This window comes from Protopterus annectens, chromosome 8.part0 (assembly GCF_019279795.1).
Source record: "Protopterus annectens isolate FY-2018-M chromosome 8.part0, PAN1.0, whole genome shotgun sequence".
NCBI classification, from domain to species: Eukaryota; Metazoa; Chordata; order Ceratodontiformes; family Protopteridae; genus Protopterus; species Protopterus annectens.
The window spans coordinates 1,901,090,355-1,901,111,778 of NC_056741.1; the positions used below are offsets into that span (position 1 = coordinate 1,901,090,355).

The following is a 21,424-nucleotide window of genomic DNA, read 5'->3' on the forward strand; positions in this document are numbered from 1 at the left end:
AAATGCTTATATATTTTTCACCTTGTGCACAGTACTTACTTTTAATATTTTAAATATTGCATTGTTGTAATGTTCTAATTAGTGTTTATTAGTTTGCTGAAATGTCTAAAAATATTTTCTGTAAGAAGAACTTTTGAAATGTAATGTGCTTACCTGGCAGTAATGTTAAAAATAAAGTGACTCTATAGGGCAGTAAGCAGGTAAATGCCCCAGTAGTTGTCATAAATGAGTAAGATATCCCCTGATGGCATTACATTTGTTAGTAGTCCTATCTAGCTGCTGTTAAGAATGAAATGTGTCACTTAAAGGAAAACTCCATCTTAGAACTAAAAAAAATATTTTTTTTCACTCTAGCCCTGTTTTTTGCATTATTTTAACCTCTCAAAATCACTTTAACTGCTTCTTGTAGAATTTAAATATGTTTCTGCAAAGTGGCCATCAGTGGGGTTTGACATATCAATGTGATCTTAATTTTCTTCAAGCCTTTCTCTTTCCCATAATCAGTTTCAAGTCTGCTTTATTCAAGTCTTGCTAGACATAAGGAAGTAGTGGTGTATCCCCATGGCATTGACATAGTGGGATAAGTGTCAGTCGCTGTCATCTTATATACCCTCTGTAAAAGGACTGCTGCTTTTATTTCTTGAATGGCTCTCATTTGTGTGTGTCTCAGTGCTTGTCTTACAGTATACTAAGTCATTATACAGCTGCACCCAAAACAGTTGCTAAATCGCAGGCCTTTGTTCAAAGTATCTTTTTATAGTCCAAGATGAATTGATAGCCCTTCCCCCTATACTTTTTGGTAAATGTGCTGTTACCTTACAAGAATTACAAAAAAAAAAATTCAGATTTTTCTCAACATGTTAGACATCTTTGATACTGCATTCAAGTCATCTTAAAATGTATAGTATAAACAACAAAGTTTAAAGTTAAGCATTTCAACACTGTGATGCTGCTTATGTAAATTTGTCAAAATAGGTGACAGCTGCATTTGAAACATTGACTGATTTAATTGCTCCGTGTTGCCCTGAAAGGCACAGCTACAATAGAAGCAGCTGTGAATCCGTGTAAGTTATCAACCTCTCTGCAATAAAGACAGTGGAAGACAAGTTCACACCTCTCTGTCTTGTTTACAGCAGCCTGAGCTCCTGACTGCACATTTCTGTTTGTGTCTGTGGTTTGTCAGGCAGGTGTAGATAAATTCCTGTGCAACTCATGTGAAAAGTTAAACTTAAAAAAAGTGAGTGGTATTTCCCTTCTTTTGGTACCAAAATGAGGAAATGAAAGTTTTGTGAAGTACAAGCAGGTTTCAGGTACCTGCACAGAACTGAAATCGTATTGTAGAGAGAAAAGCAAACTAAGAGTTGAGTTAAAACTGTAGGAGAAGGTAGAGTTTTCCTTTTAAAGGAGAACTCCACCCAGAAGTCAAGCTTTTCTTTCCAAAAAGTGGTTTCCCTTCCCTGTAACCCAACACTAAACAATTCATATACAGAAAAACATCATTTAATAATTGTTTGCCTTTGTTTTCTGCTTTTGGTTCATCAGTTGCATCACAAAGGCTACTATAGTGACAGAGTAATTAGGTTAGGTCGCTTATCCCACTACAGAGCCATTAAGAAAACAATCTCATTTAAATGCGCCATGTCAGTTACAGATCACCAGGTTACACTGTGTATATGAGGTGTGATGCTGGAGTCTAAAGAAAGGCAGGGCTTTCGAGCTTAGTTTTCGGATGCAAATGCCACTCCCTGTAATAAAACTCTTTGCCATAAAGAAAGAAAGCGGATATGTTCATCTGACTCTCCTTACTTTGTCAGTATTTCATTTTGCATTTATTCTACTGTATAATTTCTGTAAGTGTATGTTTCGTCTGGAGTTAGGGAAAGAAGATTATCAAAGACTTTAGTTCTAGCTTCTTTTTTCGGCTTTTCCCAGTTAGGGGTCACCACAGCAGATCACCTGTCTGCTCATGATTGGCAGTGGAGTTTTACAGGCCGGCCCGGCACCCAACCTTCCACAGAAGGTACGCACTCATGCCTAGGGCTACTTTAGAGTGTCCAGTCCACCTACAGCATGTCTTTGGGATGTGGGAGGAAACCGGAGCACCAGGAAGAAACCCACGTGACCACAGGGAGGACATGCAGACTCCACACACAAGGCTTTCCAGCCGAGGATCGAACCGGAGAACCTCTTGCTGTGAGGTGGCAACGCTAACCGCTGCACCACCGCGGCCTCCCAAAGACTTTAATTCTAGCTACAGTATTTGAAACTGTAAATGCAACACAAACCATCTCAGTCCAGGTAACGCCTATTAATCACAGGGGTCATATTTCTCGCACATGAACACTAAATTACAGTTGTTACTTTGAAAACAATTTAACTCGGCTACAATTTCAAGCTTGTCATTCAAACATTCCTTAAAATGCTGCGACCGAGATGGTCACTAATGAAAAAGCAAAGTTATTAAAAAGGTGGATTGATGCTGACAGTGAAAAGTACAGTCACAGCACTTTTGTAAACTGATGAAAGACAAAAAAATCACAGTAAATGATCCCCTCATCATAAGGATTTCTTTCTGTCCTTCTAACATGACATCAAGAAGGCAAAGCCATTGACTGTAAAACAGTGTCATGTTAGCCGTGGCAGCCTACTTCAGACCATTTTGGGGCATAAATTAGAAAATAGCTGTATAACAAATTAGAAAACACCATTTACTTCGATAGAGAAGCATTAGCAGTGCAGAAAAGTTCAAGATTTGCTAAAAAAAACATGTTTTTCAGTTTTTGGGCATATATCTCTCTTAGCAGTAGCAGACAGTATATTTTATGCAGAATATTAACATTTGCTACATTTTCGGTGCAACCGAGTTCCATTTTGCTAATACCATATCACAGAAATGTTCTCCCATATTGGTCCATAAAGTAGTGACGCAAGTGTATACTAGCAACACTGTAGTTGTGTGAATATCTAGTTTAAAGTAATCTTCAGTGACATTTAAAGTTAACAATCTTAATTAGCGTATGTTTGATTGGGTCACTTTTCACTGAAGTACAATCCTGTGAGTATGTCAATCACATGGTCTTAAACTTGTATATTTTTTCACACCAATATTATACCCCCCCCCGACCCCTCAGTGTGGAGGCTTTTATACCCTGCACTCCTTTGCCAAATATAACCAATTCCAGGGATGCACAACCATAGGATAAGGTATAATTGTAGGTTTGAGTCTGTTCAGTGGAATAGTCTCGTAGACATTTAGTTAGCTGAAAACAGGAAACACTTGCATTAATTCTTTGTTTTTATGCTCATCATCCATTACTGAAACTTTAACTTGATACCAGTTCACTAACCTGTTGGAGTTACTGTCTTTCGGTTAGTAGTAACAGTTTTTATATATATATATATATATATATGTATATATATATATATGTATATATGTGTGTGTGTGTATCTGATATGACTGGCCACCAAGCATTCCCAGAGAACTAAGTTTTATAAATGCTTCCGATTAATACAATCTCTTAAGTCACAGCAGATGAGCCAGTGGAGTCAACAGTGTGTCGTAAAAACTGAAATAAATTTAATCTCATACCTTGGCTGAGTGGGTGGAAATACAAGCACAATGGTCTTTATTTATTTTTATTTTAATTAAAACTTGCACTAGACAGCTTATCATTGCAGAAGCTTTTTTTGCATGGTTTAAATTTTCTTCAGATTAAATCCTGCAGCTAAAACATAGATGTTACTTCCATGGTCTCAGCAGTGCCTGCTGCTAATTTCTGCTTACTGTAAGAGTAGTTGTTAGTTACAGAAATACCCAGAATCTTTTCCATCTGGATAACATAACAGCTAATGAAGCTATTATTTAAATGTTAAAAAAAAAAATAAAAAAGTCTTAAAACTTTATTGATGGGCTCAGTTACAGTAATTTCCAAAAGTCATGAAACCCAGATAGTGTTCCAAAACAACAAGCCTTTATTCGTCACAGACAAGAAAATCCTGCATTACGGAAAAAAAAAAAAATCAAAAATACTTTACAATGTTAAACATATCAGCTTTTATACACTTAGAAGTAGTTATGGAAAATATTTGTATTGTTTAATTTTAAACCAGCCAAACAATATACACAGGGCTGTAAAAGTGCATTTACGAACAGCAAGTACCCACTCCTCCCCACACTACTACTTGCTAGATCAAACTAAATCCTTGTTATGAAAATGCTACTTAATCTATTTACATCCCACATTTCAAACTCTGGTATTAAGAAAAGCATAACGTACATATAAAAAGGCCTGACTTTTAACTAAAATCACTTTCAGCTAACTAATGCAATAAAGCCTTCATCAGGTCTGTGACAAGAACTAAAATCTTATACATAGGTAGACAAGTAAAAAGCGCTAACTAGGTACATACAAGAAAAATCACACAGCTATCTAAACATAAATATCTAATGAAACCACTATAAATATACACATATATGTACGTATGTATATATTTATATCTGTATGATATCTAATAAATGTACATCCATATGTGTTAGTGTGCATAAAAACTAAGTTATTTACAGCTCAGAAAAAATGTCAGTACTTTGCAGTTGAGAGAAAAAGAAATAAAATGCACCTGCCATAACAGTTTACAGCCCCCAAAAATGTTTATACAATGAAAACCAGTAAAAAAAACACACAAACATACATAAAATAGTGGATGAAGTAAACTAGTAACGTAAAAAATATGCAGGTGTGTGCATGAGCGTGCACCAGTATACTGAATGGGGGAATTATAGCAAAACTTTATGGTAATAGCAGCATGAAAAAGTGTGTATTTTGAATCTACAATTTAAATCTCTGGTGTGATGCAAGAGTGTACTAAATCTAATCAAATCAGAATTGAGGTTAAAGTAACTAAACATATATAGATTTACACACATTCTACACATAATTTTTATTATTTTTAGTATGTTTGGTACCTTTAGTATATAAAAATATTTCCTCAAAAATTCCCTAAAAAGCCTTTACAGATTGTGTGGCAGCTTAAGTAAATTCAACACACTCTAATAGAGCAATAGTAGTTTGGTCCTGGTTTTCCAAATGCATTTAATTTCAGCTACCAGCATAATTTTTTTCTCCAAAACACTATTGATGTCCCCTTTGAGCTCATCCATCTTCACACAGTCCAGAATAATATATTTAAAATCGGAATTTCTGAGGTGTTGTAATAAGTGTTTGGATTTGGCATTTACGTCTGATGTCAGAAAGATGATCTGAAATCCTCCATTTCAGTTTATTCATAGTCTTATCCACAAAATACAGGGCGGTCATTACACTTGGCCCTGTATATACCCTTTTTCAGTGTTGGTTACTACCTGCTGAAGATTTCATCATCTTTTTATGATAGAGGCACTTAAATGAGTTGCACTCCATCAAGTACTCACAGAAAGGTAGCCCACAGATTTTAGTGCTCATGCAGTCCTGCTGTTCCTTAATTTTCTTTTCCACATAGCTACTTATGCTTCTGCTCTTTTTATATACAAAAGTAGGGTCTTCTGCTAAAACCCTACAAGCTGCTGATTCAGACATCTCATTTCGTTGATTATTTAGATCTCTGACCTGAACCTGCTTCAACAGTTGCATTATGCAACTCCTATTCATGCCATACATTTGGTGTTGGAATACTCCAGTCAGCATTTGGAAGGTTTACTTCTGCCTTTACAGTTATTTGGACAGTGATTTAGACAGTGATTTAGTTTAGGACACGCAATGGTAGCTCTGTCTCTCTCTCAGGTGTGGGCAGTGTCTGCTTGATTGACATCCCGATGGGAAGTGTTTGGCCTGTTTTTAATTCTGTACTTTTTGAACATTAAAACGTTTGAGAAGGTTGAAGTGTACAAACTGAAAATGTAATGGACATTATTGATTTAATGTCATTGAAAGAAAGTCGCACACATCCAGCAAGGGGGCTGCTCCCCCCTGCATCCCATGCTTTACACAGGTTGAAGTTACTTGCAGACCTTGTGGGGAGTGTGGGAGCGTAGCCCCCCTCCCATGGTCATTGCACTGTATTTTTTGTGTTTTTAATTTCATCATCTTCAGAACTTAATTTGTAGAAACATTTATCTCTTGAAAAATAGTTCTGATATTGTAAGGTCAGCCATCACACCAGGGGTGGAGCTTGCTACTGAGCATCCTGGTGTGTCTTAATATATCAGGTAAACACTTGCACCACACCACACTCATCACATAGTCCCTCAAAACCTACACCACCAAATCACACACACACAAGTACAAAACACATGCCTACATTCGCGGAGGCTCTCAATAAAAATCTGTCCAAACAACCGAGACCTCCAAAGCAGAAATGCAAGCAACCTCCACCCCCCAACACAACCCAAATGACACACAGCCCACAAACTTAGTGTGCCACTCAACTACAGCCCATAAGGCATAACATACCCAACACACTAGTCATAGCTGACTCTATAGTCAGTCACACTGATGTTCCACTCACCAGGCTAAACAAGGAGAAAGTTACTGTCAGCTGCCTGTCGGGTGCCAGGATCCGCCACATAACACACACACTCATGTCACTCCACAACAAGTACAAATATGACTCTATCATTGTCCATGTTGGTGTGAATGACCTGAGACATACCTCCCTGGACTACATGAAAAGAGACATGGAGGAGCTCTCCAATCTTGTAGCCCAAGCAGGTATGACCCTAGCTCTGAGTAGCATCCAGCCATCACCCAGAATGATACCACAGTACAAGGACAAAGTGATTGACTTCAACAATTGGCTAAGCTTCTGGTGTCATTCTAAGGGAATCCAGTATCTGTCTGCCTGGGATGACATGATCGATAGACCACGATGCTTTGTCAGAGATGGCCTGCACCTGTCGCTCTTGAGATTCCCGATACTGGCAAAGGCTCTTGCAACCCCTATAGTGCCTTTTCTAGGCAAGGTTCAAATGACAAATTCACCACTGTAACAGGTACAAGCGACCAAAATCTGAGGGTAATGCTACTCAGTGCTTTAAGTCTAAACCTCAAAATGCACTCACTCAAGGCACTCCTTAAAATGGAGAACATCGACATCTGTGCAGTGACAGAGACCTGGTTCAAAGCTCCAAAGAGCACCCCTGCATTACCAGGCTATAATTCATACTACACCTTTCAGCCACCTAACCCAGACCGAAACATTAAAGGTGGAGGCATGTCCCTATTCATTAAGGATATCCACACCTCCAAGCATAGTTGCTCAGCATAATGCATCCGAGATTATCCAAGTTCAACTAACTCTGGGCAAGACCGCAGTCCAGATTTGTAGCTTGCTGCAGACCCCCCCCCCCAGGATTCCCACTCCTCTTTTCTTGATACACTGGAAAATATTAGGGTACAACCCAACACGCTAATGATAGGTGTTTTCAACTACCCCACCATTAACTGGGAAAACTACTCATGTACCAAAACTTTTGCTCAACGTTTTCTGGAATTCATCATTTCCAATGCCTTGGATCCAACTTATCCACTCCCCCACCAGGGCAGCAGTATCCTAGACCTGGTCATCACCAACATGGGCGACAGGTGTTCCACACCAGTGGTCAATTCCTCATTGGTCAGATCCAACCACAAGCTAATCACCCTAGACATCCACATCCCGCCACCACGTCCCATTAGGGAAACAACCGTAAAAAATTTCTCCAAAGCCAACTTCACGCTTCTTAAGACAGACGTGGCAAACTTCATGACACCCATGCAGATGGACAGTAGAGGTACGACTGCTGAATCCTACACAAATGCACTTACACGAGTGCATGGATCGTGCTATCCCTAACAGAACCAAGATGCTATCCTCCAAAAAAAGGAAGCCAATCTGGTGGTCTTTTGACATAAACAAACTGTACAACAGAAGAAAGAAACTGTTGCAAAAAAGAATAAAATCCCATGATTGGAGGAACTCCCTGGTCAGCCTCAGTAAGAAGCTGAGATCCCTCAAAATCTTCCAAAGCTAGTTACGAAAACAAGATCGCCACTGATTCTAAAGACCACCACAAAGCATTCTATAGCTATGTCAAGAATTTCAACGGCAACAATCAGATCTGCTCTGAGTTACAGTACAATGGCACTAAATATACCGAACCAACTGATATTGCCAACATCCTGGCAGATAGGTTCAGTGCTAACTTTATACCGGAAGAATGCAAAGTTCCTGTAATCACAGCTGCACAGATAAAAACCTCACTCTCCAAAGTCAAGAACACAGCATCCATGGGACCTGACAATATCCCAGGCTGCCTTCTACACGAACTACAAAATGAACTGGCACCCCACTAAGTACCATGTTCAGTCATAGCCTCACCTCAGGCTTTGTGCCCATTGAGTGGCGCACCATGACGGTTATCCCACTCCACAAAGGGGGAGCCACAACAGACCCCGGGAACTACCGCCCCATTAGCCTGACGAGCCTAGTCTGCAAGGGCATGGAACGTATCATCATGTAGCTCATAAACAAAGACATTGGAGATCTCCAAACTCTGGACCCCACACAGTTCGGGTTTGTAAAAGGCAGATCATGTCTCCTAAACTTGATCGACTTCTTTGATGCAGTCACCAAAGCAATAGATGAGGGTAAGGTGGTTCACACAGCCTATCTAGATCTTGCCAAGGTGTTCGACACCATCCCCCACTCTGGAATTATAGATAAACTCACTAAACTAGGTATAAATCCCTATGTCACAAGATGGGTTGCCAACTGGCTTACTGACAGAACCTACACTGTGAAAGTAGCAGACTCCAAATCAGACTTCAGACCAGTGACAAGTGGAGTACCACAGGGTTCAATCCTGGGTCCTGTCCTGTTAGCCTGTACTTCAGAGAAGTAGATACCAAACACAGAAGGTCTTTGGTTAACTAAGTTCGCAGATGACTGCAAACTAGGAGCCATAATCAAAACTCCTAACGATGTGGACATCCTGCAAAAGGGCCTCACTGAGACAGATGCCTGGTGTCAAAGCCATGGCCTCAAGCTCAATGCCAAAAAGTGCATTGTCATCCCCTTTGGTAAAAGCTTTGTACCCATGAACTACCACATAGGCGGTAGTCTACGTAACACCAAAAGTGTGATAAGAGACCTTGGGACACAGGTGGACAGTAGTCTCTTCTTTGATAATCACATCGCCACAGTGGTCAGGAAATCCTTCTACGTGGTACACCTCATCACAGAAGGTTTCTCATCCAGAAAAAAAGAGTTCATTGTTCCCCTCTACTCATCGCTCATTAGACCGATTTATAGAGTACAACGCCCCTTTTTTTGGTATGTACCTCACAAGACATCTACAACTGGAAAGGCCGCAGAAATATCTCACAGAGGATTACTGACCTCAAACAGATGCCCTACGCAGACCATCTCAAAAAACTCCAGCTTTACTCCATCGCAGATCGCCTACTCCGAGGTGATCTCTGCCTAACATACAAAGCTTTGTCAAACCCAGAGCTGTTGGACATGCTCCACTTAAAGAAATCCCAATCCCTCCGAGCTGCACGCTCTAGGGACCTAAACCTTGTTACCACAATAAACAGAACATGCTGGAGGGATAGATTCCTGTCCCAGAGACTTCCTATACTCTGGAACAGACTACCTATCTAAGTCAAACAGAGCTCCTCATTAGCACTCTTCAAGAAAAATCTTGACGATTGGATGGGAAATAGGAAATTCACCCCAGGGATCACTTCTGTGGCTCTGCTTGACAGGGGCACAGGAAAATAATTTTCTTGGGTGGCAAAAGCCAGGGTACCTTTTTGGCTAGGCTTGTATAGGCCCTAGGGCCAATAGCCAAGTACATGCCTATGAACCTATAAACAATCGCCAGTTGGACTTTTCCTCCCATTCAGTTAATAAATTCTTAAACGGTTAACTGTTCTCTGTCTCTCTCATTTATTAAAAAAAAGATCTGTAAACCAGCTTTATCCACCCATTATTCTCCACTTGCTGAGTTTAATACCAATATATCTGCTACTGTTTTCTCTTCAGCCCTGCAACTCTTCTTCACATATCATTAGCAACTGACCTAGGCTAGCCATTGAACACCAGAACATTTTGCTAGGAAGCAGGATGATTTTCAGTACTGCTAGTTGGTGATTTAGATTCCTCGGTACCAGTAGTTTAACATTAAAGGAAAACTCCACCCAAGAAACATATATTTTTTGTTTTCAGAGCTATTTTAATGCCTCCAAGTGCTTCTTTTTACAATTTTAATGTGTTTCCTTCAAAATGGCGGATGATGGGGCCTGCCTTGGTAACTTGATCTTGTTTCTTGCTTTTCATTCCTTCTTCCCAGGATACATTCTATTACTCATGCTAGACATAAGGAAGTGGTGTTTTCTCATGCCACTGAAGCACTGTGAAACACTGTCATTTAAAAACACCTTTTGAAACGGAGCTGCTTCTATGTTTCCCCGACTGAACCTCATTTATATGTCTATCAGAGCTTGTTCTATGCTATAAATAGCTGTTAGCTGCTTCCAGCAAAAGAAAGTAGATTAAGAGCAGGCTTTTGTAATGGGATTTCTCTGTAGTTCTAAAAGTATTGATAGACCTTCTCCTAGACGCATGCTGTGGTGTGAAAACTCGCGCTGCAGTAAATGATCCCTGCTTGTACATTCACAAGTGATAAGTTGTAGGACTCCAGACGAAGTCCGTCTGCTACTTCCCAGTGCTTCAGTGGGACGTTTTTTCTCTCTCATGAATGATGCAGAATTAAAATGTGCTTTACTAGTTCCTTAATTATTTGTGTCAGGTGCATCCTGCCTTTTTTTTTTTTTTTTTTTTTTTTTTTTTTTTTTATATTTCATATTTATTTATACTTTGGTAACCAGGAAAGTGAACTGGTCCCAGGACCCTTTTCAGCTACGACTTGGGCTACATTGGCAAAGATAATAACAAGTATTAAATGCACTTAGCAATACAAAGAAAAAAAAATCTGACATAAAGATATTGACCAAGATTGCATGTGCAACACATAGCCAACGTGTGAACATGACCAAGTAAAACATTAAGCAACATTTACTAGAATGTATACATTAATAATGCTCAACTCTGCTATGCCGTTTGTTATAATTAACTAATTGTATGCAACCATATTGCACACCTTATCTAAATATGTGTGTGTGTGTGTATATATATATATATATATATATATATATATATGTGTGTGTGTGTATATATATATATATATATATATATATATGTGTGTGTATATATATATATAATGTGTGTGTGTGTATGTGTGTATATATATATATATATATATATATATATATATATATATATTTATTATTAACATCTAGTAATCCTTTATGGACACTAAATAATCGGTGGGTTTCCTGATTCACTGCCCTTTTTTTTTCCAAAGGCAACAGATTCTGCTGCTGTCCACCTAAAAACAAACCACCCAGCTCTCCCCCATTAGGAAGCCTTGTATGTCTTAGCATTGTATCAACCTTTGATGAGGACAGTAATACAGAATTATACAGGCTAGCTAATTACAGCCATCAGATATGATGATTACCTGTGTATGTAATCCTCTCTGAATTGGCAGTATTTTAAGGAACATTTTAAATTTAATTGCAGGAACTGTTATGGCCAAGGAGGCTGAGAGCCTGACTTGTCTCCAGTAGTCCTCTGAAAGATTTACTCTTTCCAAAGTTATCAGCTACAGAGATAGTATACTGTCTTGTGTGTGCCATTATTTTTTCTTGTTATCCTAATATTTGTCATGCAGTGTCTGTATAGTAATACTGTCAGTCCCGTAGCTCAGAAATGTCTTGAAATAATGTAAACCAAATGATATTCAGCATATAGTTTGTTCCTAAGAAGCATGAAAAGCTTATAGTACTTAGCATTATATGATAGTATGTGAAAATGTAACTGAACTATAGTTATTGCATCAAGTCCAACACTCTTACTGCGGTGGTGGTGCTGCAGTAGCGTTGTCGCCTCACAGCAAGACGTGCCGTTCGACTCTCAGCTAGAGCGTCTTCTGTGTGGAGATATGCGTGCCTTCGTTGAAGGTTGTGCGTCAGGGCTGGCAAACTCGGCACGTAAAAAATCTACTGCCAGTCATTAGCGGACCGGAGTTCCGCTGTGGCGACCCCTAACCGGGAAAAGCCGCAAGACACACAAATCAAGTCCAACACTCAGTAGTTCAGAAGCTGATACAGTAGCATCTAGGTTGATTTCTGTTTATATTCAAATCCTAACAATACAAGAAAGGCTTGTTGCTATTTAAAAACCAGCACATTGATTACATAGCCCAACCAACGTGCTCGTTGGTAATCGAGCATATATCAGTAGAAAAAAGTCCAGCTGCTAAAGTACCATTGAGAAGCCAGACTTTCAACTGGTGTATGGTTGCTCCTGGTTTAATTTCTCCAGATCTTTTGGGTTTTTAATACCTTGACGGCAACTGACCCCATTCATAAACTAGGGTATGGTTAAAGTTCATGAAGTTAGTATTGTTTCAGTCCTTGATGTTAACCAAAAGTGCTCTTTGCAGCACGCAATGTGCCCAGAATTGACCACTTCTGTAATCCATATGGGGTTACATGTATTGGTAACGTATCTAAATATGACTAAATTCTTTTTTTATGAGACCCAAAGCTCCTACTATTATTGGGTATCTTTCTTCCACATTAGTCTTGTTTCTGCCAGAAAATCCTGGGACAGACCATAAGTAAAATCAGGTATGGTCTGCAATACTAAACAAACCGAAACTTACCTGATTTTCCTTATGTTTTTGTTTTCTTGCATAAGAACAGGTTTGTGTTTTTTTTTTTTTTTTTTTAAATGTTAAAAAAAAAAAAAAAAACGGAAACCGAGAGAGTTTTCTCCATCACTTCTCCTTTACTGTACTGAAATGTTACTCTGCAAGCATGTGAATGAAAGTCCCATAAGCGTGCGCAGTATGTCAATCAAGGGAAGAGAACCTGGAAGTAGACATAAGTGCTCGTATACAAATAAACCATTTAAGAAAAGTAAGCGATTTTGTTCTTAATGTAATTGTACAATAGCAATAATCCACTCCTGTTTGTGGGTGTATGAGGATTTACCCATGACTGGCTTTGTATAATCACTGGGGCTTCATCATAATCAAACTACACCAGCTGTGGGGAGGTAAATCCTGTTACACCCACACATAGTCGTGGATTATGTTGCAGAGGAAACAGGGTGATGACTAGTTGCTGCTGTTACACAGTTTATGTACAGATTGACAAGACTTTGTCTTATAAGTATTCTTTTAAAATGTGTTCCAAAGCTGAAACCTCCATTCCACCTTCAGGGCTCCTGTTGCATTGTCAGCATTCCAGTACCACTTAGAAAATAGCTCTGAACATACCATTTTTCATTTCATATACAGGTTCTGTGTATGTTGCATGTTCAGTCCTTAAGCTTGTAATGTGCTGGACTTCATGAACCTTGATTTGCTGTACCCGTATATTAAGATTTCCTACGTCCCATTGACCTACCAATGTTACTTTTGAAGGAAGTGAATTACTGACTTTTCTGATCGTAAGGGTAGACTTATTCCATATACCTGTTTCCATTCTGTTCTGTTGTTAATGTCCATGTGCATTCTATTACACAGCTAATTCTTGACCTGTATTTTGTTTGACAGCTAATCTTCGCGTGCATTTTGTTATACAGCTAATTCTAATAAACAGCTAATCTTATTTCCTAGTCTTCTTGTATTATAAAATAGTGTCCTCTTCCTTTCAACACTTCCCTGCTGGCAGTTTATCCTTCTTCCCTCCTTTTGCATGAAAATTTTATTTGTAAATCACTATCCCCCTTCCTTGATATAATGCTACCATTTGCATCCTAGTCAGCCACATTCAAAGTTAAATTACCATATTCTCTCACTACCTAGTGAAATGTTGGCCATACCTCTCAACTGTCCAGATTTTTCACAGGAGGTCCAGATTTTTGCCTCAATTTTTTTGTTTGTTATGCATAAAATTTGTGAGTTTTTGTCAAATCACTGAAGATTGAAGTTACTAAATAATGGCAGATGTTTGAGTTTCAGACTTCATATCCCTCAGAAACAGCTTGCTAACACAAATCCTGTTATTCTTGCAACTTTTATAAGAGCAATATTTAAAATCTGTCCCTATTTTTTGGGCCTTTGTCCCCCCGCACCCCATTATTTTAGTTTTTGTCCAGATTTCTTGTGCTAAGAGGTTGAGCGGTACAGCACATCACCATTTCCATTTAAGTAAATATTTTGCCCCCCTTGAACATCCCTCTGCAGTTCACGTAATCTTCACTTTTCCTTTTCACACATCAATTCATTCTCCTGCTGGTTCCTGCACTATTACGGGTATCTAATTTCCTTAAGAAGGCATTCATCCTATAACCACCTGTTGAATCCCTCCACTATCACGGGTATCTAATTTATTTTAGAAGGCATCCATCCCATAGCCACTAGTTGAATCCCTTAACTTTAAGATTTCCCTTTGCAGATTCTAATGTAACTATTAAAAACAGTAGTTCTCATAACCTTCTCAACCACTTGTACTAATGCCAGTCCTCTCTGCTTCACTTATTCTAAAGAACTAAAATAAGTCTCTAGATTATTTAATCCGACTTTCCCTATACTGTTCAGTATTAATCTGCTGATAGGCCAGAAATTGTTTCCACCCACATCATATTAAGTCCATCTTTTTCATCTTTGTCCATTAGCAAAATCACCAATAAACAATACTCATTTTGGTCTACCATTTTTCTCTCTCGACATTTTCACATACCATCTTCTTTTCATACGTCTGTTTCATTTTAGTCTTCCCCTCTGGCATAAAATTAGTCAGTTAAACGGCTAGTAAAAGGAAGAGAGTTCAGTCTGTATTATGCTGTTGGGAGTTTGGTGTTCGTTGTTGATTTTAGTCAACCAACTCAAAACCTTGACTGAGCGCCATCTAGAAATTTTTATCCAAAATAGCATATGTTATAGACTTTCTCCTCCTATAATTTGTCCACATAGATTATTTGCAAGTCTTAGAAGGCAGTGTACACCACTTCCAACTAGCTCAAGAGAAGTTGTACTTTCTCAGTTTTGTACAAGAAAAATGCAGCCCTGGAAGGGAATTCTTCTTTTTTTTCCTTCCAGTTTGTTATGATAGAAGCAAGTCACCCAGGGTAGATGTCAGTAAGTCGTTTTGAAACCTTTGTAAATAACAATCAGATTACCCTTAAGAAGTTTCTAACGTATTGAATAAAAAACCTACAAGGCGGTAACCTATTTTTATATTTTAAGTGCCTCACTATAGGTGTAAGTCTGGCAAATGAGCTTTGAATCCTTTTCTGTTTTTTAACTAGAAATGCATTGAATACTATTTGTGTGTGTGTCTGTGTGTGTCTCTCTCTCTCTCTATATATATATATATATATATATATATATATATATATATATATATATAAAATTGCCAGAAGACCGAGTGTGAAAATCTGAAGACCACAATGTCGAAAGATGAAAATAATGAATGATTATGAGATAGAGCCCCGTAACACGTGTAATAGTGAAGGCAGTTTGTCAGCTTGTGTGGTTTTACTGTTGCAGAGACTGGTAAGTTAGATTTCTTTTGATGGTAGGATTTATTTATTGAAAGGCGGTGATGTGAATGTTGTTTGCGATGTCGGATGAGTAAGAGTGGATGTGTTTGTGATGGCAGTGTGTATAAGTGCGTGTTTTTTTTTAATTATGTGGATGTTTTTTGTGGAGATTGTGGTACAGTGTGGATTAGGAAATTTACCTTTCCTCCACTGTACTGCGACCTCGGAGTTGGTATATTTAAGTTGCAGGGGGTGTGGGGGGGTGCATGGGGGCTTGCCCCTAAACATTTGTAACAGTATATGTTTAAAGTTTGTTTGTATTTGGCGAGAGTGGACTGTCACTTGTGCGTTAAGAATTTCAATGTTCTGGGATTCGAGATTTTGAGAGTCAGTGCTATGAGTTTTCAGTATTGTGCATGTTCGACGTGGTCATGAGATTTTCACACTTGTCTTTTGGTAACTCGATAAAGTGTAGTAGATACATATATAATGTACGTAACACACACAGTTATTTACAGCTCTCAACTCTTTTACAGTGTCTACCACTGACAATATCTATTGCATATGGGTATTTGTTGCTACTCACAACAAAGTGAACTGTCACATACTTTTCATCATAAAAAATTACATTGTTCATATATGACTACTGATTAAGTACATCCAGGAGTTTTTAAAGGTTCATTGCTTGGAAGTGTTGTTTAATAATGGGGGGGGGGGGGGGGTTAATAAAGGTTACTGCCAGGTGTACACAATGAGTTCTGCCCGAGGTAACCTTTCTGTATTTATAGACAGCCCTATGACAGTGCTTTTGCAATCTATTCATTCAGAAAAGTTACTCAAGGTGTACATGTCTTGTGGTTACCTTTTATGAATCTCCCTCACAGTGTCATCAATAAATGTTCCCCCGTATTCTCAACTTAATGTGATGATATGTAAATGTTGCATCAAAAGTTGTGGTCTTTACTTTTATGTTTTCTTATAGCTGGATTCACAATGGAGCATAACAGAGAAGAGGAACTTTTTATAAATAAAAGGTTTGTGACCGAATCAGAACTAGAAGAAAGGCGCAAGAGAAGGCAGGAAGAATGGGAAAAAGTCCGTAAACCAGATGACCCCGAAGGTGGGTTTCTTTCAAAACACGTTCTGTGCACTTCTGCATCTGTGAAACAGAATTTTCAGTCTGAGGGTTATAATGTCTCAAGTAGCAAATACTTACAAATTCCTGATGCACTGTAAATTTTTTGGCCTGTTATTGAGAGTTCAGTACTTGCATTGAATTGTATAGCAGCTTTTAACGTTGCTGACTGTGGCTTTTTATAATATAATATTGTAATATACAGAATTATGATCAGGTCAGCAATACTAACCTATGTACATGTTTGAAACATGGATGCTAAGAAATTCATCTTGATAGCAAAGCTTAAGAGGTGAATTTTGATGTCCATGTTCAGAATACATAATAAGGGGTTATGGTCAGGGGTATGATTATAATTCTTTGTAATGCATGGAGCTTTATCTGCACTTTTTTCCCCTTTAACTTGTAGTACATGGATAAAAACACATAAGACAAACTAAGGAACAGCCCAGGAAATAAAACCAACTCTATTGGCTTGAACTGTTTATTAGTTAAGCGCTTTCGTTCTCCACATGAGAACTTCTTCAGAACAAAGTAAAAATCAATACACCAATTTAAATAAGTAATGAAACTAATCACATGATGATTAACATAATTAGCATCAATACACATGAATACAAACAAAGCATCCATAAAACAAACACCGCATATAAATATAAACTGTGTCAGTATAAATATATGTATAATCTATGACCACAAAGAATTATTTAAAAAGCATCATAATATTTCAGCCTCAAAAGAGAAATAATTGAGTATGACTCATTGAACCCTAGATCATAGACATATTATATTGCTAAATGGATTGATTCTAATACCAAAAACAGGGTTGGAAGAACTAAAACATTAGTAAAGATTCTTGGCAGTTTTTAGGGAAGCTAAATGATGTCCCTTTCATTAGTGAAGCTGTATTTGTCACCACTGATGTGCACAATTTATTTTTTGTCATCCCCCATGATGTGGGCTTAAGTTGGTATGAGCAACAATTGTTTGCTTCTGGCCTTAACACCAAGGTCATTGCTATTACTTCTTTGATGGCAACTGTTCTTTTCAACAATTTTATTTTCTTTGAAGGACAGATATTCAGACAGTCCACTGGTGTTGCAATGGGGGCAGCTTGTACCCCCAGTTTCGCTAATTATGTTAAGGCACAGTGGGAGCCTGGTGTTGCAATGGGGGCAGCTTGTACCCCCAGTTTCGCTAATTATGTTAAGGCACAGTGGGAGCCCGATTATATTTTCAACAACAGTTTTTCTGTAGTTCATGGGTGCTTTTACAACAGATATTTGGATGACATTTATTTTGTGGACTGATACGCTGGACAGGTTGTCATTTTTGGATTATATTAACAGTACTGTTCAGTTTTGAATTTTTCTTGTTATGATGTTAATTGTATATCATATCTGGATATTACAATCGGCAAGGATTTGGCTAATCAAACTTATGTTTCTAATATTTTTCGTAAGCCCACCTTCTCACTCATGTTTACATTTTTCTAGTTGGCACCCTGAGTTTCAAAAGGGAGCAGTTGTCAAAGGACAACTTGTTCTTTCAGCTAGGATGATAAGTCTGGATACCTTCCATTTAGAATGTGATGTAGTGTTGGATATGTTTTGGAAATGAGTGTATCCTGAGGAATTTGTGATTAATATATGACAGGAAGTTGTGAGTAAGAGGGTGAATGGCGTTTATTGTCCTGTATTGAGTTCTTTGAATCAGGTTAACACCGATTGTGGACAAAGTATTGTCAATTCGGGTTCTTACAAGTACTTTATTACCTTTTCTTTAGACACACTCTCTGTTGTGGGTTGTATACGTAAAAATTAGTCATTAATTTTGTGCGATGGTGAGCTGGGTGATTAGGTCCTAAACCTTTCATCACTTAAAGAAAAATAAATCTTTTATTATTTTTTGAAAGGAAATATAATATTAATGGGCAATAACCCTTATTATCCCACACTGGTGCATGTAAATGTGGGTCATGTTTACAATGCCATTTGATCAATACTACTAGCTGTTTTAGTATTCTGAACAGAAAATCTATTATTAATGGTGGTTTCTCTTGCTATTCCAATAATGTGGTCTGTTTATCCCAGTGTGCTTTATGCCCAGCTTTTTATGTGGGCAAAACTTCTCGAATTTTTAGAAGACAGATTTATGAACTTTGTATGGGCATCAGAAATAAGAAAAGGACTATTGCTCTTTGTAAGCACATTGAATTACATCCAGATCATTATTTTAATTTTTTAGTACTTGAACGGGTCAAGGGTGATGCCCAAGGTTATGTTATTGATGCTCATCTTGATGAGACTGAATTACGATGGCAGTTAATTCTTGATACTATGAGTAGTCCAGAGTTAAATGAATCATAGTCTATTATTTATCTTTTGAGGCTGAAATATTACGATGCTTTTTAAATAATTCTTTGTGGTCATAGATTTTATATATATATATATATATATATATATATATATATATATATTTATACTCGCACTTACAGTTTTCATTTGTATGTGGTGTTTGTTTTATGGATGCTTTAATTTTTTTTCATGTTTATTGATAATCACACGATGGTTAACATAATTAGCTTCATTACTTATTTAAATTTGTGTATTGATTTTTGCTTTGTTCTGAAGAAGTTCTCATCTGGAGAACGAAAGTGCTTAACTAATAAACAGTTCAAGCCGATAGAGTTGGTTTTATTTCCTGGGTTGTCCCTTGCAGCACATGGAGCAAAGTGTTTTGCTGGCTTTCAAAGTCATAAAACACTTACTGGAAGCTTTCAGAAAGGCAGTGTAATGCTGTACGTCACATTTACATGTACCTTTCATGCCTCTCAACTGTCTAGATTTTCGCAGAATTTCTAGATTATTCCTTCATATATTTGGTTTGTTCCTCCTAAAATCTGTGGTTTTTGGACAAACTGTTGAAGACTGAAGTCACTAAATGACATACGTTGGAGTTTCACATTTGCATCCTTCAGAAAATATGTGCTAACACATAGTGTTGTTCTAGCAATTGTCTAAGTTGAGTACTGGTGGATGTTACTGCAATGTACTAGACCTGATCTTAACAATTTTAGCAGGGGGTGCTTAACATTTGTTAAGGTCTGGTTTCTTGCCACTCTAGCACTTAACTGGTTTGCCTTTTTCCAAATATCGGAGCATAGTCACTGCACTCCATGCACTACGATGTTACTGTTTATCAGGTTTTATTGCTTTTATTTGTCACCATGTATCTTTTTCAAAGTACTGCATTATTTTATGTTTTATGTAGGCTCTAAGCAGATCTCACCTGTTCCTTTAGTATGTTAAAAGTGTTACTAGTCAAACAGTCCCAGAAGGGAATATGTGCCTTCATTTTCATCCTCCTCTTCTTTCCCGATGAGCTTGTGTCACTCCAACAGTGATGAACAGCAGCACTTTACCCCATCTTAATACTGTTTCCTTATAATTACTTTTTGAGAAGTAGAGTGATTTTTCTGATGGTTTCTTGCTAAAACTAGTAGAAAAAAAATTGATGGTTTTTGCATTTTTGGTGTGTGTCTGTCTGTGGGTCTGTCTTTGTGTCTGTTTTCTTTGTTTTCTTTTTTCATCCAACATTAAGAGACTGCAAAAAGTTTATAGAATTTGTGGAAGAGAGAATATATTTTAATACTTCATCAGCTTGATCACCAGTTTTCATCTCCTTTTTGCTTCATAAGGAGAATTCTGTTTTTCCCTCCTGTGAATGTCAGAGGCCCATTGTTTTGAATTCCACTGCCCAGAGTTGATAGACTCCCCCACTAAGGGAGAGTATTTCACAAACATCTTTGTTAAAGTAGCCTGGTTTTATGGCAGAGGGGATGGGATTCTGACTGCATCTTAGGTGACCAGGATTTGACTGACAGCGCCAACAATGGAGGAGCCAAGCAAGGAGGGAGGAGTGAAGGGACATGGCTTATGCACCTCTCCCAGTGAGGGGAGGCATTGCAGACATCTGGGGGCACACTAGATGGTGCTGATTTCCTGATGGAGAATGGGAAGCTTACTGTTCATGCCTTCAGGGGTTCAGGGGGTGGGGCTGGGATGCTTGGAGGGAGCGCCCCCATGCAGAAGTGAGGGGACATCCTCCACTATCATCCCATTGCATGTGTATCCTCTACGCTTCGAACCACCCCTGATGGCTGTCTTAATGGTAGCCTTTGCCTCGCTACACTGATGAAATAAATAGGCCAGTTGGCCATAGAGAGGGTTGCTGATTTTACCGAAACAGTACAGCAACAAAAAAGGTGGTCTAGTTTCTCCTAACCATAACTGAATGTATATGGGAAGCTTTGCAACCAGAATATAATCTATGCAATATCACAATAATAGAATAGGTAATGGAATAGAATAACCCAGTTATGTGGAAACATGATTGTTCGAGTCATGGCTCCAAGGCAAAATATATGACTGGTAATACTTTAGCTGAAGGTTGAGAATATTTAAGTGGCCACAAAATGCTAAAGCCTTTTGCATGGAATTGTTGGGGATTGGCCCCAAAAGGAATTCTTGTGTTGGCACCATTCCTGTCTTTCTAATCAGAACTGAATGATTCACAATTGTTTGTCTTGAGACTGACATAATTGGTTATGTTCCTTGTCAGTATTTATGGGAAGTTGTTCATAGGATCATAGGAAGTTACTAGGCTATTGGCCCTGGGGCCTTATAAGCC

General features: G+C 38.2%; 1 protein-coding gene across 1 annotated transcript in view; it reads left to right on the top strand.

Annotated features, from left to right (window-relative positions):
- Positions 1-21,424, top strand: part of PSME3IP1 (proteasome activator subunit 3 interacting protein 1) — a 225,407-nt gene that overhangs the window by 47,407 nt on the left and 156,576 nt on the right. Inside the window, exon 2 of the mRNA XM_044079539.1 lies at positions 16,580-16,717. Coding sequence (XP_043935474.1) covers positions 16,591-16,717 — 127 coding nt within the window. The 5' untranslated portion in view covers positions 16,580-16,590. The remainder of the gene's footprint in view (positions 1-16,579; positions 16,718-21,424) is intronic.